Below are 21,462 nucleotides of genomic sequence, written 5' to 3'. Positions count from 1 at the left end.
CTATCATAGGCTACATATGTATGCAAGACTACATAACTAGGACAAGGACTTTAGCTCAGTTATGGCCCTTTTTGACATAGAAGTTAATTAAGTTTCGCATACCATTCCATATTTTGTCTAAACTGTTTAATATATGGCTTTGAAACTTTGAACACTTGCTTACCTTCATGGTCACACATTGCCATATAGTGCAAGACTTACCCAAATCCACAAATGCAGGTACATTGTTTGTCTTATCTATTCTATTTCTTTTGTCTTAAAATCTCTTGTAATATTTTGACCCCATACTTCCATCAATTCTTTGAATAGTCGAGCGTGCTGTCAACAGACAGCTCTTGTTTAACTTCTTTTGTTACATTGTCAGCTATAATTCTTGTTTACTTTAGGCCAGAACAGCATGGAGCCGAGATGCTAGGACCCCTATCGGAGATTCTCAATTTGAGTACTGATGTTCGAAGTGCTCCAGCAGCAGCTCTTTGTCTTGAAGCACTCTACTATGTCTGTGAAGCAGAGGTTTGTTTTTGTTGATGTTTGCCTATGTATGTGTGGATCTAAGTTTATATATTGCAAATATTACATGAGTGTCTTTTCATATTGAATTTATTAAACAAATTGAATAAAATAATAAAATGTGAGGCTCTGCCGAGCATTTTATCAATTTTATTCAATGAGTCTAATAAACTCAATGTGGAAAGACACAAATGTAATATTCCTTTTACCGCATGTAAGCTTTTCCTGCTAAAACATCAAAATTTCTTCTTTCTTTACATGTAAATTCGTCGAACATCTCCTATACTTAAAACCACATCAAGCTTTATTGTCCCTCGCCTTTTTCGAAGATAAAAGGGTACATAGAAATAGGCTGTGTCCTTCGGTCCATCCGTCCTTCCTTCCGTCCGTCACACTTCGTGTCCGGTCCATAGCTTTGCCATCCATGAAGGGATTTTGAAATAACTTCGCATAAATGTTCCCCATAATGAGACAATGTGTCATGACTATTACCTCCAAGATCAAGGTCACACTTAGAGGTCAAAGGTTAACAGGGTCTGTTCATGTCAGGCACATAACTCTGCCATCCATGAAGGGATTTTGAAATAACTTGGCATAAATGTTCACCATAATGAAGACGGCATGTCATGCGCAAGACCCAGACCCCTAGCCCCAAGGTCAAGGTCACACTTAGAGGTCAAAGGTTAACAGCATCTGTTTTGTGTCCGGTCCATAACTCTGCCATACATGAAGGGATTTTGAAATAACTTGGTACAAATGTTCCCCATAATGCGATGACGCGCAAGATCCAGACCCCTAGCTCTAAGGTCAAGGTCACACAAAGGTCAGATACAAGAATGACTTTGTCCGGAGCATTTCTTCTTCATGCATGGAAGGATTTTGATGTAACTTGGCACAATTGTTCGCCATCATGAGATGGAGTGTCATGCGCAAGAACTAGGTCCCTAATTTAGAATTACTTCCCTTTGTTGTTACTATAAATAGCTTATATTGTAACTTTTTTATTACTGGCCATAGCGAAAAATCAAGACCACTTTTCTGTAGTACAACATGCATGTTACATTCAATTTTTAGGTGTATTTTGACCTATCGCTACCTGGTAAGGATTTTTATGTGGATTTTTTTTTTTTAAGATTAACTTCCCTTTGTTGTCGAGCCCGCTTGCGGAAGCGCAGACATAGTTGTCCAAATGGCTGTTCGGTGTATGTGCATGCGTGCGTCCATGCGTCTGTCCGGATTTGTTTGTCCGGACCATAACTTTGACATGCATGGAGCAATCTTGTTTATATTTGGCATGAATGTTAACCTCAGTGAGACGGAGTGTCCTGCGCAAACCCCAGGTTCCTATCTCAAAGGTCAAGGTCACACTTACAGGTCAAAGGTCAAATTCAAAAATGACTTTGTCTGGAGCATTTCTTCTTCATGCATGGAGGGATTTTGATGTAACTTGGCACAATTGTTCACCATCATGAGACAGAGTGTCTTGCGCAAGAACCAGGTCCCTAGATCTTAGGTCAAGGTCACACTTAGAGGTCAAAGGATACAAGAACGACAACTTTGTCTGGAGCATTTCTTCTTCATGCATGACGGGATTTTGATGCAACTTGGTACAAATGTTCACCACCATGAGACGGAGTGTCATGCACAAGAACCAGGTCCCTAGGTCTAAGGTCAAGGTCACACTTAGAGGTCAAAAGTCAGATACAAGAATGACTTTGTCTGGAGCATTTCTTTTTGATGCATAGAGGGATTTTGATGTAACTTGGCACAATTGTTCATCATCATGAGATGGAGTGTCATGCACAAGATCCTAGAATACTTCCCTTTGTTGTTACTATAAATAGCTTATATTTGTAACTTTTTTTTTATACTGGTCGTAGGGAAAAATCAAGACCACTTTTCTGTAGTACAACATGCATGTTACATCCAATTTTCAGGTGATTTTTGACCTATCTCTACTGGTGAGGATTTTTGTGTGGACTTAGAATTTTTTTTTTTTAAAGATTTACGTCCCTTTGTTGTTACTTTAAATAACTTATATTGTTACATTTTGCAATCTCTTTTTTTTTTTTCATAAATGTTTGCCGCAATGAGACAAGGAGTGTCATGTGCAACTCCCAGTCCTTTTGACAGCTGGTGGGCTCGACATGTTGCCCGTGGGCATCTAGTTATTTAGAACTTTACAGTCTGTAGGTACTTAGTTACGGTAAGCTTGTAAGACACAATGGCACCTTAGCAAAAAAGTCTACAGATTGACGGATAACGCTTTATCTTATTGGCCAATATTATTGGTTTGATTGACAGATCGGATTCATGCATTGGGTCTGGTTGGGTAAAAACAAGGTCACTAGGCCAAATGGAAGAAAAATCTTGTTTACACTCTAGAGGCCACATTTTTGTTCAATCTTCGTGAAACTTGGTCAGAATGTTTATCTCCTTGAAAACTCAGACGAGTTTGAAACTGGGTCATGTGGTGTCAAAAACTGGGTCACAAGGTCAAACATGTTTACACTGTTATGGTGTGTTACTCTGGTGAGCGACCTAGGGCCATCTTAGCCCTCTTGTTCTATATATATCCTCTGAAGAAAAACAATGCAAACTACAAGAAGACATTGTGCTTAGACAGTTCTTGGAATTAAGAGCTTCAAATTTTGTGTGCAGGTTTGTATCTCAGTTACGGTTGCATGTATTGTACTGAAACTGTACACAAGGGTTCCTAATCATCAGACCTAATAAAATAACCTAGTGAGGTAACTCTTGACTGTATGAAGGTCAAATTATGGCCCTTTTCTAAGAGTTTTGTGTGCAACTAACTGTCTAGCTGAATCTCAATAACAGTTGTAATAAAATAACTCGGTTACATTAGTCTGGCCAAGTGTTGGCTTTTGTTTGATTTAGAAACTTTCACATTGTCAATAGTGTTGTCTTATGCAAAGCCCTTGCTTTAATATTTTTTTTACCTACAGTTACATATGTTTTTAATATCTTTTTTGAGTCTCCCTCCATACTTTGGACAACTCCACCTTACCCATTTCCAAAGTAACTGCTGTTTTTAATGCCTTTTATACCTGCCTTATCCCATTCTGCTTTCAAATGGTCTGCACTGTTCGCTATTCAGTCAGTAAATTTTCATTGAAAACCCCTTCGAATAATAAATGGTATTGACCAAATTGAATGATGGAGCAGTCCATTTTAGAAATTTAACAGGCTAAAGGTTAAATTATTTATTATATTTTCAGATGATAGATATCATGTCTGCTTGGAGAGTACTGGAGGCTCAGCTGATAACTGACAAAAGGTATATAAGCTGATACATGTATACCTGCCTTAAGCAGCTACTTTTACCACTTCCTTTGACTGGCTGCTTAAGACAGGTTGGACTGTATATTACTGTGATATATTCACCATTAATTTGCAAGTTTTATATTTACATAAATACTTTGATTGTTAGGTGGATACTAGTAATTATGATTGTGAATCATTATGTACTACTATCTTAATGTGATTGTTAGATGCTAGTATTGTGATGGTGAATCGTTCAGAGGTTGCTGCTCAAGAGAGGACACTCCTAGGAAAATTGAAGTGCATTACTTCTGCAGAGATTATTGCTCTGGTTGAGGAAACTGCTAGGATAATTTTAGTGCTTTTGTTCTACAAAGGTGGTTGCTCAGGAGAGGACACTGTTAGGAAAATTGAAGTATGTTAGTTGTACAGAGGTTGTTGCTCAGGAGAGGACACTGTTAGGAAAATTGAAGTATGTTAGTCGTACAAAGGTTGTTTCTTTGGAGAGTACACTGCTAGGAAAATTGAAGTATGTTAGTTGTACAGAGGTTGTTGCTCAGGAGAGGACACTGTTAGTAAAATTGAAGTATGTTAGTCGTACAAAGGTTGTTTCTTTGGAGAGTACACTGCTAGGAAAATTGAAGTATGTTAGTCGTACAAAGGTTGTTGCTCTGGAGAGGACACTGTTAGGAAAATTGAAGTATGTTAGTTGTACGCAGGTGGTTGCTCAAGAGAGGACACTGTTAGGAAAATTGAAGTATGTTAGTTGTACGCAGGTGGTTGCTCAGGAGAGGACACTGTTAGGAAAATTGGAGTATGTTAGTTGTACAGAGGTTGTTGCTCTGGAGAGGACACTGTTACAAAAATTGAAGTATGTTAGTTTTACAGAGGTTGTTGCTAAGGAGAGGAAGTCTGCTAGGGAAATTGAAGTATGTTTGTCGTACAGAGGTTGTTGCTTAGGAGAGGACACTGTTAGTAAAATTGAAGTATGTTAGTTGTACAGAGGTTATTGCTCACTGTTAGTAAAATTAGAGGACAGTCTGCTAGGGAAATTGAAGTATGTTTGTCGTACAGAGGTTGTTGCTCTGGAGAGGACACTGTTAGGAAAATTGAAGTATGTTAGTCGTACAAAGGTTGTTTCTTTGGAGAGTACACTGCTAGGAAAATTGAAGTATGTTAGTTGTACAGAGGTTGTTGCTCAGGAGAGGACACTGCTAGGAAAATTGAAGTTAGTTAGTTGTACAGAGGTTGTTGCTCAGGAGAGGACACTATTAGTAAAATTGAAGTATGTTAGTTGTACAGAGGTTGTTGCTCAGGAGAGGACACTATTAGTAAAATTGAAGTATGTTAGTTGTACAGAGGTTGTTGCTCTAAAGAGGACACTATTAGTAAAATTGAAGTATGTTAGTTGTACAGATGTTGTTGCTCTGGAGAGGACACTGTAAGGAAAATTGAAGAATGTTAGTTTGACAGAGATCTTTGCTCTGGAGAGGACACTGTTAGTAAAATTGAAGTATGTTAGTCGTACAAAGGTTGTTTCTTTGGAGAGTACACTGTTCGGAAAATTGAAGTATGTTAGTCGTACAGAGGTTGTTGCTCTGGAGAGGACACTGTTAGTAAAATTGAAGTATGTTAGTCGTACAAAGGTTGTTTCTCTGGAGAGTACACTGTTAGGAAAATTGAAGTATGTTAGTCGAACAGAGGTTGTTGCTCTGGAGAGGACACTGTTAGTAAAATTGAAGTATGTTAGTCGTACAAAGGCTGTTTCTTTGGAGAGTACACTGTTAGGAAAATTGAAGTATGTTAGTCGTACAGAGGTTTTTGCTCTGGAGAGGACACTGTTAGTAAAATTGAAGTATGTTTGTTGTACAGATGTTGTTTCTTTGAAGAGGACACTGTTAGGAAAATTGAAGTATGTTAGTCATACAAAGGTTGTTTCTCTGGAGAGGACACTGTTAGGAAAATTGAAGTATGTTTGTTGTACAGATGTTGTTTCTTTGGAGAGGACACTGTTAGGAAAATTGAAGTATGTTAGTCATACAAAGGTTGTTTCTCTGGAGAGGACACTGTTAGGAAAATTGAAGTATGTTTGTTGTACAGATGTTGTTTCTTTGGAGAGGACACTGTTAGGAAAATTGAAGTATGTTAGTCATACAAAGGTTGTTTCTCTGGAGAGGACACTGTTAGGAAAATTGAAGTATGTTTGTTGTACAGATGTTGTTTCTTTGGAGAGGACACTGTTAGGAAAATTGAAGTATGTTAGTCGTCTGAAGGTTGTTGCTCTGGAGAGGACACTTTCAGGAAAATTGAAGTATGTTTGTCGTACAGAGGTTGTTGCTCTGGAGAGGACACTGTTAGGAAAATTGAAGTTAGTTAGTTGTACAGAGATCTTTGCTCTGGAGTGGACACTGTTAGGAAAATTGAAGTATGTTAGTCGTACAGAGGTTGTTGCTCTGGAGAGGACACTGTTAGGAAAATTGAAGTATGTTTGTCGTACAGAGGTTGTTGCTGTGGAGAGGACACTGTTAGGAAAATTGAAGTTAGTTAGTTGTACAGAGATCTTTGCTCTGGAGAGGACACTGTTAGGAAAATTGAAGTTAGTTAGTTGTACAGAGATCTTTGCTCTGGAGTGGACACTGTTAGGAAAATTGAAGTATGTTAGTCGTACAGAGGTTGTTGCTCTTGAGAGGACACTGTTAGGAAAATTGAAGTATGTTTGTTGTACAGATGTTGTTTCTTTGGAGAGGACACTGTTAGGAAAATTGAAGTATGTTAGTCGTCTGAAGGTTGTTGCTCTGGAGAGGACACTTTCAGGAAAATTGAAGTATGTTTGTCGTACAGAGGTTGTTGCTCTGGAGAGGACACTGTTAGGAAAATTGAAGTTAGTTAGTTGTACAGAGATCTTTGCTCTGGAGTGGACACTGTTAGGAAAATTGAAGTATGTTAGTCGTACAGAGGTTGTTGCTCTGGAGAGGACACTGTTAGGAAAATTGAAGTATGTTTGTCGTACAGAGGTTGTTGCTCTGGAGAGGACACTGTTAGGAAAATTGAAGTTAGTTAGTTGTACAGAGATCTTTGCTCTGGAGTGGACACTGTTAGGAAAATTGAAGTTAGTTAGTTGTACAGAGATCTTTGCTCTGGAGTGGACACTGTTAACAAAATTGAAGTATGTTAGTCGTACAGAGGTTGTTGCTCTTGAGAGGACACTGTTAGGAAAATTGAAGTATGTTTGTCGTACAGAGGTTGTTTCTCTGGAGAGGACACTGTTAGGAAAATTGAAGTTAGTTAGTTGTACAGAGATCTTTGCTCTGGAGTGGACACTGTTAGGAAAATTGAAGTATGTAAGTTGTACAGAGATCTTTGCTCTGGAGTGGACACTGTTAGGAAAATTGAAGTATGTAAGTTGTACAGAGATCTTTGCTCTGGAGAGGACACTGTTAGGAAAATTGAAGAATGTTAGTTGTACAGAGATCGTTGCTCTGGAGAGGACACTGTTAGGAAAATTGAAGTACATTAGTTGTAAAGAGATTGTTGTTCTGGAGAAGACACTGTTAGGAAAATTGAAGTATGTCAGTTGTACTGAGGTTGTTTCTTAAGAAAGAACACTGCTAGGAAAATTGAAGTACGTTAGTTGTACAGAACACTGCTATGAAAATTGAAGTACGTTACTTGTACAGAGGCGTTAATTGTACAGAGGCTTTTGCTTAAGAAAGAACATAGCTAGGAAAACTGAAGTATGTTACTTGTACAGAGGCTTTTGCTTAAGAAAAGACACTGCTAGGAAAATTGAAGTACGTTAGTTGTACAGAGGCTTTTGCTTAAGAAATGACACTGCTAGGAAAACTGAAGTACTTTAGTTGTACAGAGGCTTTTGCTTAAGAAAGACAATGCTAGGAAAACTGAAGTATGTTAGTTGTACAGAGGCTTTTGCTTAAGAAAAGACACTGCTAGGAAAACTGAAGTATGTTAGTTGTACAGAGGCTTTTGCTTAAGAAAAGACACTGCTAGGAAAACTGAAATAGGTTACTTGTACAGAGGCTTTTGCTTAAGAAAGAACACTGCTAGGAACTAGGAAAATTGAAGTACGTTAGTTGTACAGAGGCTTTTGCTTAAGAAAAGACACTGCTAGAGGCTTTTGCTTAAGAAAGAACACTGCTAGGAAAATTGAAGTATGTTAGTTGTACAGAGGCTTTTGCTTAAGAAAAGACACTGCTAGGAAAATTGAAGTACGTTAGTTGTACAGAGGCTTTTGCTTAAGAAAAGACACTGCTAGGAAAATTGAAGTATGTTCGTTGTACAGAGGCTTTTGCTTAAGAAAAAACACTGCTAGGAAAATTGAAGTACGTTAGTTGTACAGAGGCTATTGCTTAAGAAAAGACACTGCTAGAGGCTTTTGCTTAAGAAAGAACACTGCTAGGAAAATTGAAGTATGTTAGTTGTACAGAGGCTTTTGCTTAAGAAAAGACACTGCTAGGAAAATTGAAGTGCGTTAGTTGTACAGAGGCTTTTGCTTTAGAAAAGAGACTGCTAGGAAAATTGAAGTACGTTAGTTGTACAGAGGCTTTTGCTTAAGAAAAGACACTGCTAGGAAAATTGAAGTACGTTACTTGTACAGAGGCTTTTGCTTAAGAAAAGACACTGCTAGGAAAACTGAAGTACGTTACTTGTACAGAGGCTTTTGCTTAAGAAAGAACACTGCTAGGAAAACTGAAGTACATTACTTGTACAGAGGCTTTTGCTTAAGAAAAGACACTGCTAGGAAAAGTGAAGTACGTTAGTTGTACAGAGGCTTTTGCTTAAGAAAGAACACTGCTAGGAAAATTGAAGTACGTTAGTTGTACAGAGGCTTTTGCTTAAGAAAGAACACTGCTAGGAAAATTGAAGTACGTTAGTTGTACAGAGGCTTTTGCTTAAGAAAAGACACTGCTAGGAAAATTGAAGTACGTTAGTTGTACAGAGGCTTTTGCTTAAGAAAGAGCACTGCTAGGAAAATTGAAGTACGTTAGTTGTACAGAGGCTTTTGCTTAAGAAAAGACACTGCTAGGAAAACTGAAGTACGTTACTTGTACAGAGGCTTTTGCTTAAGAAAGAACACTGCTAGGAAAACTGAAGTACGTTAGTTGTACAGAGGCTTTTGCTTAAGAAAAGACACTGCTAGGAAAACTGAAGTACGTTACTTGTACAGAGGCTTTTGCTTAAGAAAGAACACTGCTAGGAAAACTGAAGTACGTTACTTGTACAGAGGCTTTTGCTTAAGAAAAGACACTGCTAGGAAAACTGAAGTACGTTAGTTGTACAGAGGCTTTTGCTTAAGAAAGAACACTGCTAGGAAAACTGAAGTACGTTAGTTGTACAGAGGCTTTTGCTTAAGAAAAGACACTGCTATGAAGTACGTTAGTTGTACAGAGGCTTTTGCTTAAGAAAGAACACTGCTAGGAAAATTGAAGTACGTTAGTTGTACAGAGGCTTTTGCTTAAGAAACGACACTGCTAGGAAAATTGAAGTACATTAGTTGTACAGAGGCTTTTGCTTAAGAAAAAACACTGCTAGGAAAATTGAAGTACGTTAGTTGTGAGGAGTTTGTTGCTCTAGAGAGGTATATTTACAAAGTTTTCAAAAATTGTTGCTTTTTTTTAGCTCACCTGTCACATAGTGACAAGGTGAGCTTTTGTGATCACCCTTCGTCCATCGTCAGTCTGTCCATGCGTCAACAATTTTTTGTCTGCACAATAATGGTTTCAGTTATGATTTTATTTTAACCAAACTTGCACACAAATTGTATCACCATAAGATCTTGGTTCCTTTCTTGAACTGGCCAGATCCCATTATGGGTTCCAGAGTTATGGCCCCTGAAAGGGCCAAAATTAGCTGTTTTGACCTTGTCTGCACAATAGCAGCTTTATTTATGATTTGATTTTTACCAAACTTGCACACAACTTGTATTACCATAAGATCTTGGCTCCTTTCTTGAACTGGCCAGATTCCATTATGGGTTCCAGAGTTATAGCCCCTGAAAGGGCCAGAATTAGCTATTTTGACCTTGTCTGCACAATAGCAGCTTCATTTATGATTTGATTTTAACCAAACTTGCACACAACTTGTATCACCATAAGATCTCGGTTCCTTTCTTGAACCGGCCAGGTCCCATAATGGGTTCCAGAGTTATGGCCCCTGAAAGTGCCAAAATTAGCTATTTTGACCTTGTCTGCACAATAACAGCTTCATTTATGATTTGATTTTAATCAAACTTGCACACAACTTGTATCACCATAAGATCTCGGTTCCTTTCTTGAACTGGCCAGATTCCATGATGGGTTCCAGAGTGATGGCCCCTGATAGGGCCAGAATTAGCTATTTTGACCTTGTCTGCACAATAGCAGCTTCATTTATGATTTGAATTTAATCAAACTTGCACAAAACTTGTGTCACCATAAGATCTCGGTTCCTTTCTTGAACCGGCCAGATCCCTTAATGGGTTCCAGAGAAAATTAGCTATTTTGACCTTGTCTGCACAATAGCAGCTTCATTTATGATTTGATTTTAACCAAACTTGCACACAACTTGTATCACCATAAGATCTCGGTTCCTTTTTATACCCCCGAAGGGACGTATTATGTTATCGCCTTGGTGTCCATCTGTCTGTCTGTTGGTTAGCAATTTCCCTTCTGCTCTGTAACTCTTGAACCCCTTTGAAGGATTTCAAAGAAACCTGACACAAATGTTCACCTCATCGAAACGACGTGCAGAGCGCATGTTTCGGATGGCTCACTTCAAGGTCAAGGTCACGCTTAGGGGTCAAAGGTCATATGACTTTGTTTTGTGTGTATATTGCTCTGCATTTGCGTTGCATTGCAGTGCTCTTGTTTTTATTTGGTAGATCCTTCTTTTGTTCACTTACAATAATTTTTTTTTAAATTACTTTCCTTTTATGTTACTATAAATAGCTTATTTAGTAACTTTTTTATTATTGGCTGTAGGGAACAAGAGCTGTCGGAGGACAGCAACGCTCGACTATTCAACAGCCTTGTCAATTGAATGAATACAAAAGTTGAAAAAGGGGCATAATTTTGTAAAATGCAAAGTAGAGGTATTGAACCTCTGTACTGCATGTCATATCATGACAGTGAACAAGTTTATGAAGTTTCAATCCTTTCCAATTTGTGGATACTGAGATACCAGCTTACATACAAAAACTTAACAAAAAACTGCAAAGTCAAAGGGGCATAATTTTGTAAAAATGCCAAGTAGAGTTATGGGACCTTCACAGTGCATGTTAGATCATGACAGTGAACAAGTGTGTGAAGTTTCAATCCATTCCAATTAGTGGATACTGAGATATCAGATGACATACAAAAATTTAACCAAAAACTGCTAAGTCGAAAAAGGGGCATAATTTTGAAAAAAAAGAGAGTAGAGTTATGGGACTTGCTTAGTGCATGTCAGATCATGATAGTGAACAAGTATGTGAAGTTTCAATCCATTCCCATTAGTAAGTACTGAGATACCGGCTTACATACAAAACCTTAACCAAAAATTTCTAAGTCGAAAAAGGGGCATAATTTTGTAAAAAAGCAAAATAGAGTTATGGAACCTGTGCAATGTAGATCAGTTCATCACAGTGAATAAGTGTGTGAAGTTTCAATCCATTCCCACAAGTGGTTACTGAGTTACCAGCTTACATACAAAACCTTAACCAAAAATTTCTAAGTCGAAAAAGGGGCATAATTTTGTAAAAAAGCAAAAAGAGTAATGGAACCTGTGCAATGTAAGTCAGTTTGTCACAGTGAATAAGTGTGTGAAGTTTCAATCCATTCCCACAAGTGGTTACTGAGATACCAGCTTACATACAAAACCTTAACCAAATCGGGACGTGGACGCCGACGCCGACGCATGGGGAGTGCAATAGCTCACTATTCTATGAATAGTCGAGCTAAAAACCGAGACCACTTTTCTGTGGTACAACATGGATGGTACCTCCAATTTTTAGGTGTACAATGTATTTTGACATATCTGTACCTTGTAAGAATTTTTTTTCTTTTTGCTTAAATTTCTTCCCATAGAATGATTGCATATGGTCAAAGAAAAAGCTTGTTAACATTGAAGAGGCCACATTTATGACCCTATCTCCATGAAACTTGGTCAGAATGTTTATCTTGATGATTCTGAGGCCATGTTTAACAGATGAGGGAATTAGGGCCATCATGGCCCTCTTGTTTCAAAGAAAATGACTGCCATTTTAGAGAGGTTTTCAGAGTTGTTTGCTCTTCAAAGGTGTCACTACCAGACATTACACTGTAATGTGTTGATATTCCTCAGATATGAAATTTTTTTCAGAATGGTAATGTTAAATATGTTACATCTTTTGCTTGTTGGGTTGCCTGCTAGTTGTTTAAATTGTTCAACTTTATCTTTATTAGGGGCTGCCTTAGTTAATAAATAGAAAATCTTTTTTTTTTAAATTCCCGCTAAATGTATTTTCACCAGACTTGCTTTGTAGTATTCTTAATCATGTATTGACCTCTCTTACTTACAAATGCCTATAAACAACTTCTTCTCATGAATGGATTGACATACTTTAACCAGTTTTGGCTTGTTTCATCTTTTTATTTACTTCCCTCAATTTCTGTGAAGTGGTTTAGTTTAGGGTCTGCTTTAGCTAAAAATAAAAACCTTTAAACACCTCGCGAATCCCCCAAATGTTACCTTTCAGGGTGGTGTGTGTCATGACATATATTCAAGGTCAAACTTGAATGTACTTCTCTGACCTTGTTACCTAGCCTTTGAATATGTATACTGTTTGTTTCAGAGTTGTTGTCATAGTGAAGGTGTGTGAACTTCTTTCTCTGGTACCCAGCCTTCAAGTCAAAAGTGATGAGTATGAGGTAAGCAAATTTGGTTGGAAACTGCAAAGCTATAAAGGGGCAACAGCATTACAAATGAAGTCGGGTACCAATAACGAAAGTGTTGTTCTCTTGTCGGTCCATTATTCTGTCGGTGTATACACTAAATTTGTTTGACTCCAATAACTTTTAATTAGATTTTAACTAAACTTGATAGGATGCAAGATTGCATGTCGTTGTCATTGTCCTAGTTGTAAGACATCTGCCCAAGTTAATGCATTTTAATTTCAAATAGATAAAGTTTGTGAGAACAAAAGCTTTTGAGTTATAAAATGTGTCAGTGCTGAGCCTCGCAATACCCTATGCGTGTTTCCTGGCATATAGTGGAACTTGCGAAAACCGGACCTTCTAAAAACCGGAAACCTTTGTAAACCGCACGAAACTCAAAGTCCTGTTTTTTTTTGTTCTTATTTCTATATATTTTTAACTTCTGAAAACCAGAACTTCTAAATTCTGAAAACCGGACAATTTTTGAAGGACCGTTTATATATTAACAGTTAAGTTGACTTCCAAAAACCAAACAGCAAAATATTTGCCGAATTAAAAGTGTCACCTGTTAATCCAAAAACGCCCGTGGCAAGTTGTCAACATGTTCTTTTGTTTATCTGTTAGTGGTGCGCATTTATTTTGACACGCGCTATAATCACAAAGATACGGCACATAAAAATTAAAACTATTTTTCCTTGTACTGTATATATACATGTCTGATTTCTTGGTGAAATGTTCACTTAAATATTTTGGACATTTACAATAGTATACCTTATGCACATGATTAAGGCTCAACTGTTTGACCCGATCTTCAATTCTTAAAATACCAAACTTTTGAAAATGCAAATTTGTAAGCGAAGTCCTAGCAGACACATTTAACATAAATCTGACGACTTTATTCTGCGTAACCTGAAGCTTGGTTTTAAGGGTTTTACACAAACCATTATACCATGCAGAACAGGCATTATATAAGAGAACTTACACAGAGTTGTCCTCATGTTAAAATCTAAGACATTATTTTGTCTGTATAAAGAACTTAAGTCTTGAATTAACTTTCTTAATAATATCATTTGCACATGTGCTACTTGAGACATAGCCTGGCTCCCCGGCTGCATGGTTATTTTTTAGCTCATCTGATTTTTTGAAAAAAAATGATGAGTTATTGTCATCACTTGAGCGGTTGTCGGCGTCAGCGTCGGCATCTGCGTCGGCGTTGCCTGGTTAAGTTTTATGTTTAGGTTAGCTTTTCTCCTAAACTATCAAAGCTATTGCTTTGAAACTTGGAATACTTGTTCACCATCATAAGCTGACCCTGTATAGCAAGAAACATAACTCCATCTTGCTTTTTGCAAGATTTATGGCCCCTTTTGTACTTAGAAAATATCAGATTTCTTGGTTAAGTTTTATGTTTAGGTCAACTTTTCTCCTAAACTATCAAAGCTTTTGCTTTGAAACTTGGAATACTTGTTCACCATCATAAGCAGACCCTGTACATCAAGAAACATAACTCCATCTTGCTTTTTGCAAGAATTATTGCCCCTTTCGGACGTAGAAAATCAGTTTTCTTGGTTAAGTTTTATGTTTAGGTCAGCTTTTATCCTAAACTATCAAAGCTATTCCTTAAAACTTGCAACACTTGTTCACCATCATAAGCTGACCCTGTACAGCAAGAAACATAACTCCATCCTGCTTTTTGCAAGATTTATGGCCCTTTTGGACTTAGAAAATATCAGATTTCTTGGTTAAGTTTTATGTTTAGGTCAACTTTTTCTCTTAAACTATCAAGCTATTGCTTTAAAACTTGCAACTCTTGTTCACCATCATAAGCTGACCCTGTACATCAAGAAACATAACTCTATCCTGCTTTTTGCAATAATTATTGCCCCTTTTGGACTTAGAAAAATCATTTTCTTGGTTGAATATTATGTTTAAGTTTACTTTTCTCATAAACTATCAAAGCTATTGCTTTAAAACTTGCAACAGTTTTTCACCATCATAAGTGGACACTGTACATCAAGAAACATAACTCTATCCTGCTTTTTGCAAGAGCGATGGCCGTTTTTAGACTTAGAAAATCATGGGTAGGACAATATTTCTATTATACAAAAAAAATCAGATGAGCGTCAGCACCCGCAAGACGGTGCTCTTGTTTATATAAATACTGCAAGCAAAATAAGAAAATCCTAAGCCTCTAAAATAGCGCACAATTTATCTGATGGCTGAACCATACCTATGTTCAGTGCCAGGGGCAATAAAAAATGTCAATGTAGAAACAACCTGCTGGAGTTACTTCCCTCTTAATGGATAAACTTATGTATGTGTAAATAAGAACAAACACAGGGACGGGAGCCAGTCTACCTGAGACAGAGTATTGTCTAAAACATGACCTAAATACTTGACAGATTTCTGTGACTTAATTACACCACACAATTCCTCTACTTGTTTTAACTTTCTCTTACTCCCAAAGAGAATGCATTCTGTTTTCCCCAAATGTAGATTAATTATCGATAAGCCACTTATTGCAATTTTCTAGTTTCATGCCAAGTTTTTTACTAATTTCACTCAGATTTCTATTTGAAAAAATGATAGCACTATCATCAGCATACAATAGTAATTTACATTCATCATTATTACTGATTTTACAAATAATAGATTAATAAACAAAATGGAATACTGTCTTCTTAGCGCTCTTATAGTAGTGTATTTAAGCTGAGGGCATAAACTCAATGTCAAAAATTAAGGCAAATTTCATATAACAGTATGTCTTTTGACCCACAGTAGATACTTGAGTCTAAATTATAAATATACTACACTCAAACTTCATTAACTCAAACTTTCATAATTGGTACACCACCCTTCTCTCAAACTCATCGTCAGGTCCCGGAAAAATCCCTGTATAAGGAATTTTGTTCGATAACTTGAACAACCGATCACTCGAACAAATTTTGCTGGTTGAGTTTGCGTTAACGAAGTTCAACTGTATTAAATTTTTACTTGCAGGTGTTTCTATTAGAAAGTATGCGTAGATTATGGCTGTATACTCAGAGTAACAATGAGATGGTGATATCAGCTGCATACAAAGCTCTGTCTAAATACAACCACAAATACTTCAAAATATCTCATTTCCAGTACCAGGTAAATATACAGCTCTAAAAAGTTAGTATTTTTAGGGCACGGTGTGTATGCATATAAGATCCCTCTCTGTGGTAAATGAGAAAACGGATCCCTCTCTGTTTGTGCACAGGACCCTCTTTGTGGTAAACAATAAACTCTAACGTCAGGGAGCTCGGAAAATCGAAATTTTCGTCCTGAACACAGGTTTGTGAATAAAAACATATGAACCATGGGAAGACGTAGCTATATACCCTTGTTTTCTTATCGTTACATTTGTTTTATTAGTTGATACAAGTGGTTAAGGTCGCTGACTTCAAATCACTTGCCCCTCATCGATGTGGGTTCGAGCCTCACTCGGGGCGTTGAATTCTTCATGTGAGGAAGCCATCCAGCTGGCTTACGGAAGGTTGGTGATTCTACCCAGGTGCCCGCTCGTGATGAAATAATGCACGGAGGTCTTCCTCCACCATCAAAGCTGGAAGTCGCCATATGACCTGTAATGTGTCTGTACGACGTTAAATCCAACCAAGTTTAATCGAAGATGGAATGTAGATGGAGAGTACTGGCTCGGATGAACATCGTGCGATGTTTATGAAAAAAGCAAGCCATAGGGTATATAGCTAAGTCTTCCTGTGGTTCATATGTTTTTATGCACAAACCTGTGTTCAGGATGAAAATTTTGATTTTCCGAGCTCCCTGAAGGAATTCATTGTTTACCACATAGAAGGTCCTGTGCATGTACAGAGAGGGGTCCATTTTCTCATTTACCACAGAGCGGGATCGGATATGCATACAAACCGTGTAGGGAGACAATCAGAAAGAAAAGAAGAAGAATATTGGAATAACAGCTGTCTAACCTTTTTCACTAAGTCCTGTACTTTTGATAAAAATCTTTTTATTCCATACAAAACTTATCAGTGAGGTGGCTGACAGTCAGTTGTAGTTCTGAAACATCAAGTACTGTCGTGACCAAAACTTTGGAAGAAGCCAAGAGAGTTCACAAGGTCCAGATTCTTGTTTTCTTGAAGTAACAATAAAAGTGAATGCCTTGTTAATATTTCTGATTTTACATTATCACTTCCTACTCCTGTTTGTTGCAAGTTCATATGTCTCATTTGCAGACGTCATTCCTTTTGGCTTGCACGTGGTTACAGTTGACGCTCAAAATGTTGCTATGAGGGGCCCTTTGGTCCTTCATTCATAATTATATAAGGAAAGTTGCGGTATGACCTTACCTGTGATTTTAAACAAAGAAGAGAGATATCCTATGATCTATGTTACAGATTGTGAAAGAGTATGTAGATCAGGCAGAGGCAATCCTGGCACAGAATGAGAACGAAGAAGACACCATAGATTCTGTGATGCCATTTGTACCTGGCCTCTGCTACACTAGGCTGCTGTCACAATTGAATGATTCAACTTTAACAGGTTTTCCTCCTTACTGGATCATTTTATACCTTATACCCCCAATATCAATGAGCCACTTCTACAGTTTCATTTCAGTTCAAATGGAACTTGTTATATATCATCAGCATTGAAGCTTGTAATACATTATCAGCCTGAAACAGTCATGCACATATTTTTGGGACTTTCATGATTATTCCATATTAATTAAGTTATGCTTCTTTTTTTCACGTAACCATTTTACATCTACATCATGCAGTACCTTGTGTACTCAGTTTCTCCTAAAGTTTCCATCAAATTGAAATAGACGTCAACATGAAGTGGACATACGCTTATTGTTTTGTCAGTTGCGCCCTTTTGTAGACTCCCTACTTCATTATGTCAAGAATTTTTGTGAACCATGTCATACAATGTTGACATCATTCTTGTTGTCCGTAATGTTGCTTTTTGTGTGGACTGTGACTAAAGTACAGGTATAAAATGTGTTGAAACAGAAACAGTGTGTGACTGCTGTGTTGGTTTCTTATTCTGCATATCCATCTAGCAAAAAAAATATTGGATATCATTTAATTAACCATGGTCATAAGTTTTTCACTGACTGTGGCAGTTTTGTCAACTGCAAAACAAAAGTTAATTCCTTGCTAGGACAAGAAGAGTTTCGACTTCTTTCCACGAATGTCTCTTTACATTTATAATTGACCAGTTTTGAAAAGTTTAAAGTAATGCCATTATTTCCAGGGTTTCAAGATTTTTTGTCTGCTATGGTGGCACAGGAAGCTGACAATCTTCCCAGAGGTATATACTTCACATCACTACGACAACGAGGAGCTGTAACCAGTCAGGGCAAAGAAATGGCTAAGATTCCTAGTTTTGTCCAATCACAGTATGAGAAAACTAAACAACCGGGTTTGAGGCCAAATCTGGCAGGTAAGATACTGAATTTTCAACAACAGGTACAATGGTAATATGAAATATTTGGAATTTTGCTTTTTTTGTGGCTTACATAATAAACATAAGCTTGACTTATGTTCATTTCTGATTTTTGAAAATATGTAGTTAAGATTTTTAAAGAATTATTTAGGTTCATCTGTTGGCAGGCTGCTTTATTTTGTTGTAACACAAATTCAAAGGTTTGGTTCTTCATTCATTTATTAATTGACTTGATGGTAGTTACAGAAGTTTACGCAGTGTGAATCAGCTGTCCCTCACTGCTGCAGGCCCAGATCATATGGAAAGTCCATGCCAGTACAAAATTAGAGTATTATAGACAATCTCTTCTGTCAGAAATTTTTAGCTCGACTATTCGAAGAATAAGTAGAGCTATCCTACTCACCACGGCGTCGGCGTCGGCGTCGGCGTCACACCTTCGGTTAAGTTTTTCGTACCAATCCACATTTTGACAAAGTCTTTTGAGATAAAGCTTTGAAACTTTCAACACTTGTTTACCATCATCGTGGCCAATTATAGGCAAGAGCACATAACTCAGTCAAGGATTTTAGCTGAATTATGGCCCCTTTTGACTTAGAAATCATGGTTAAGTTTTTCGTACCAGTTCATATTTTGACAAAGTCTTTTGAGATAAAGCTTTGAAACTTTCAATACTTGTTTACCATTACCATGTCCAGTTATAGGCAAGAGTACATAACTCCATCAAGGATTTTGGCTGAATTATGGCCCTTTTTGACTTAGAAATCTGGGTTAATATTTCGTACCAGTTCATATTTTGACAAAGTCTTTTGAGATAAAGCTTTGAAACTTTAACACCTGTTTACCATCACCATGTCCAGTTATAGGCAAGAGTACATAACTCCATCAAGGATTTTGGCTGAATTATGGCCCCTTTTGACTAAGAAATCTTTGTTAAGTTTTTCGTACCAGTTAATATTTTTTGTAAAGTGTTTGACATATGGCTTTGAAACTTTTATCACTTGTTTAGTATAATAGTCTCTATCTGTAGGAAAGAGAACATAACTCTGTCATCTATTTTGGCTGAATTATGGTCCTTTTTGGATTTTGAAATTGGTTCTGTTTTTATACAAGTCCATGTTTTGTCAAAACTATTTGACATATGGCCTTTAAACTTTGAACACTTGTTTATCATTATGATTTCCATCTGTAGGCAAGAGTACATAACTATTTTGACTGAATTATGGCCCTTTTTGGACTTTGAAATTGGCTCATATATTGCCATTTAGTGCAAGACTTATCGAAATCAAAGTAATACAGGAACATTGTTTGTCTAATCTATTTATTCCTTTTGTCTGAATATCCGTGGAAATATTTTGACCCCATTCTTCAATCAATTCTTCGAATAGTCGAGCGCGCTGTCATCAGACAGCTCTTGTTTTTATTGGAAGCAGCCAAGGTTTAAATTGTCAGAGAAATATGGGAACTATTTGACAACTTCTCAACATAGATTATTGTGGCATCATCACATTGTGACATCTTCATGCAAATAATATATTGCGCTGGTAAAATGTGTACAATTTGGTTAAAACCATTGAAAATCATAAAATTAGAAAAAAATTGCTTTTTGTGAAAGATCGAAATATATTTTACGCCATTCATGAAAATGCTGCATATGGTGTTCATTTGATGAAATACATTTCAAATTTATATAAATATCCTCTATATCATTTCCTACAGAATAAACAACAATAAGCATCTTTCATTCTTTACAGTGGCATTACTGTTTAGCTATGACCCTCAAGTAGAGGTGGGGCGTGATGGGAGACCAAGAAAACACTATGTTATATCACATGGCAAGAATTACCAGCAGACGTTCAATACGTTGCTGCAAGATGTACCTGTACAGCCGTCAGAATGGTACCGCACCTCGCGTATGGGGAAGGCTTGGATGGCATTTGTAGACAGACTGTTTGCAGCAATGTTACAGGTATAATCCCTCAGACAAGGAAAGCTCCTGTATATTGAAATTTGGTTATGATTCTTTGTTGTATAATAACTGGAGGGATCAAATTAGATGCATGCTTACCATGATAGTAATGATCAGTATTTTAAAGCTTTCAGTTCAGAAATAAAAATCTGACATACCTGCAGTGTTTTGCAAATTTACACTATGTGTATATGTTATCCATTATTAAATGCAAGACTATTTTATCAAAGAAATATTTATCAGTTCCTTTAGTAAGTATTTAGTTTAATCCCTCTAACTTTCACCTGGATTTTGGGCTAAAATCATAGGTGCGTATTACATACAGGTGCGCATTATACATGGGTATCTACGGTGTAAAAATGGAACTGATGTTTGCATGTGAAATAGTTCTAAACAATGTCAAAAAGCAGCTTCAGAATTGGGGTTCTATATAATTGTGGACAAATACTTCAGAATCAAGTAGGTCTATCTAATTAATTGAGCATATGGTAGAGCAAACGTAGATTTACAAACTGAAAACTGAATTGTTTGAAAAATTTCAAATGATAGATCTTTTGTCGTCCCTCATATGCCTGCCTCCTCAATTGTGTTCCAAGTTTTTGTATGTAAGCTGATATCTCAGTAACCACTTGTAGAAACAGATTGAAATGCAACACGCTTGTTCACTGTGATGGTCTGATATGCACTGCATAGGTGCCATAACTGTTTTGTATTTTTAGCACCTTTAATTTTTCAAAAAAATCCACGAGGTATTCATAATTTGAGCCATGCCATGGGAAAACCAACATAGTGGCTTTGCGACCAGCATGGATCCAGACCAGCCTGCGCATCCGCACAGTCTGGTCAGGATCCATGCTGTTCACTTTTAAAGCCTACTGCAATTAGAGAAACCATTAGCGAACAGCATGGATCCTGACCAGACTGCGCGGATGCGCAGGCAGGTCTGGATCCTTGCTGGTCGCATACCCACTATGTTGGTTTTCCCATGGCGCGGCTCATTTTAACATGTCCAAAACATTGCGGAGTGATACTTTTTTCACTTGGGTATTGAGTACATTTTACTCGGACTTTATCATAGACTCCCTGTGTAAAATCTCAAACTTTTAACTAATATAAAGGTATTAAATCAATACAATATTTCAATGAAACTTCACAGTTTTGTTGTTTGTAGCATCATCTGGGGCATGTGCAGTGAAAAATCTTAATTTGATTTCTAAAATTGTGTGATATTTATTTCTAAAGTCACTATATGTTCATTATAAATATAGAAACTGGCAGGTACTCAAAAATGCAGCTCTCTGATCGGTCAGTTAGAACCCCTAATGTAATATGATGTCATGATAAAGTTCTGAGTTGTCATCACTTGAT

The 21,462-nt window shown here is 37.2% G+C and overlaps 1 protein-coding gene across 2 annotated transcripts in view; it reads left to right on the top strand.

Annotated features, from left to right (window-relative positions):
• LOC123565272 (focadhesin-like) overlaps nt 1-21,462 on the top strand; it is a 232,697-nt gene that overhangs the window by 96,516 nt on the left and 114,719 nt on the right. For both annotated transcript variants that reach the window (XM_053550146.1, XM_045359140.2), the window contains exons 6-12: nt 387-513; nt 3,750-3,808; nt 12,599-12,674; nt 15,681-15,815; nt 17,078-17,222; nt 17,937-18,125; nt 19,880-20,094. In XM_053550146.1, the coding sequence (XP_053406121.1) occupies nt 387-513; nt 3,750-3,808; nt 12,599-12,674; nt 15,681-15,815; nt 17,078-17,222; nt 17,937-18,125; nt 19,880-20,094 (946 nt within the window). The remainder of the gene's footprint in view (nt 1-386; nt 514-3,749; nt 3,809-12,598; nt 12,675-15,680; nt 15,816-17,077; nt 17,223-17,936; nt 18,126-19,879; nt 20,095-21,462) is intronic.

The sequence above is a fragment of the Mercenaria mercenaria genome, chromosome 8 (genome assembly GCF_021730395.1).
Source record: "Mercenaria mercenaria strain notata chromosome 8, MADL_Memer_1, whole genome shotgun sequence".
In the NCBI taxonomy this organism is placed as follows: Eukaryota; Metazoa; Mollusca; class Bivalvia; order Venerida; family Veneridae; genus Mercenaria; species Mercenaria mercenaria.
This window is presented reverse-complemented; position numbering and strand designations above follow the sequence as displayed.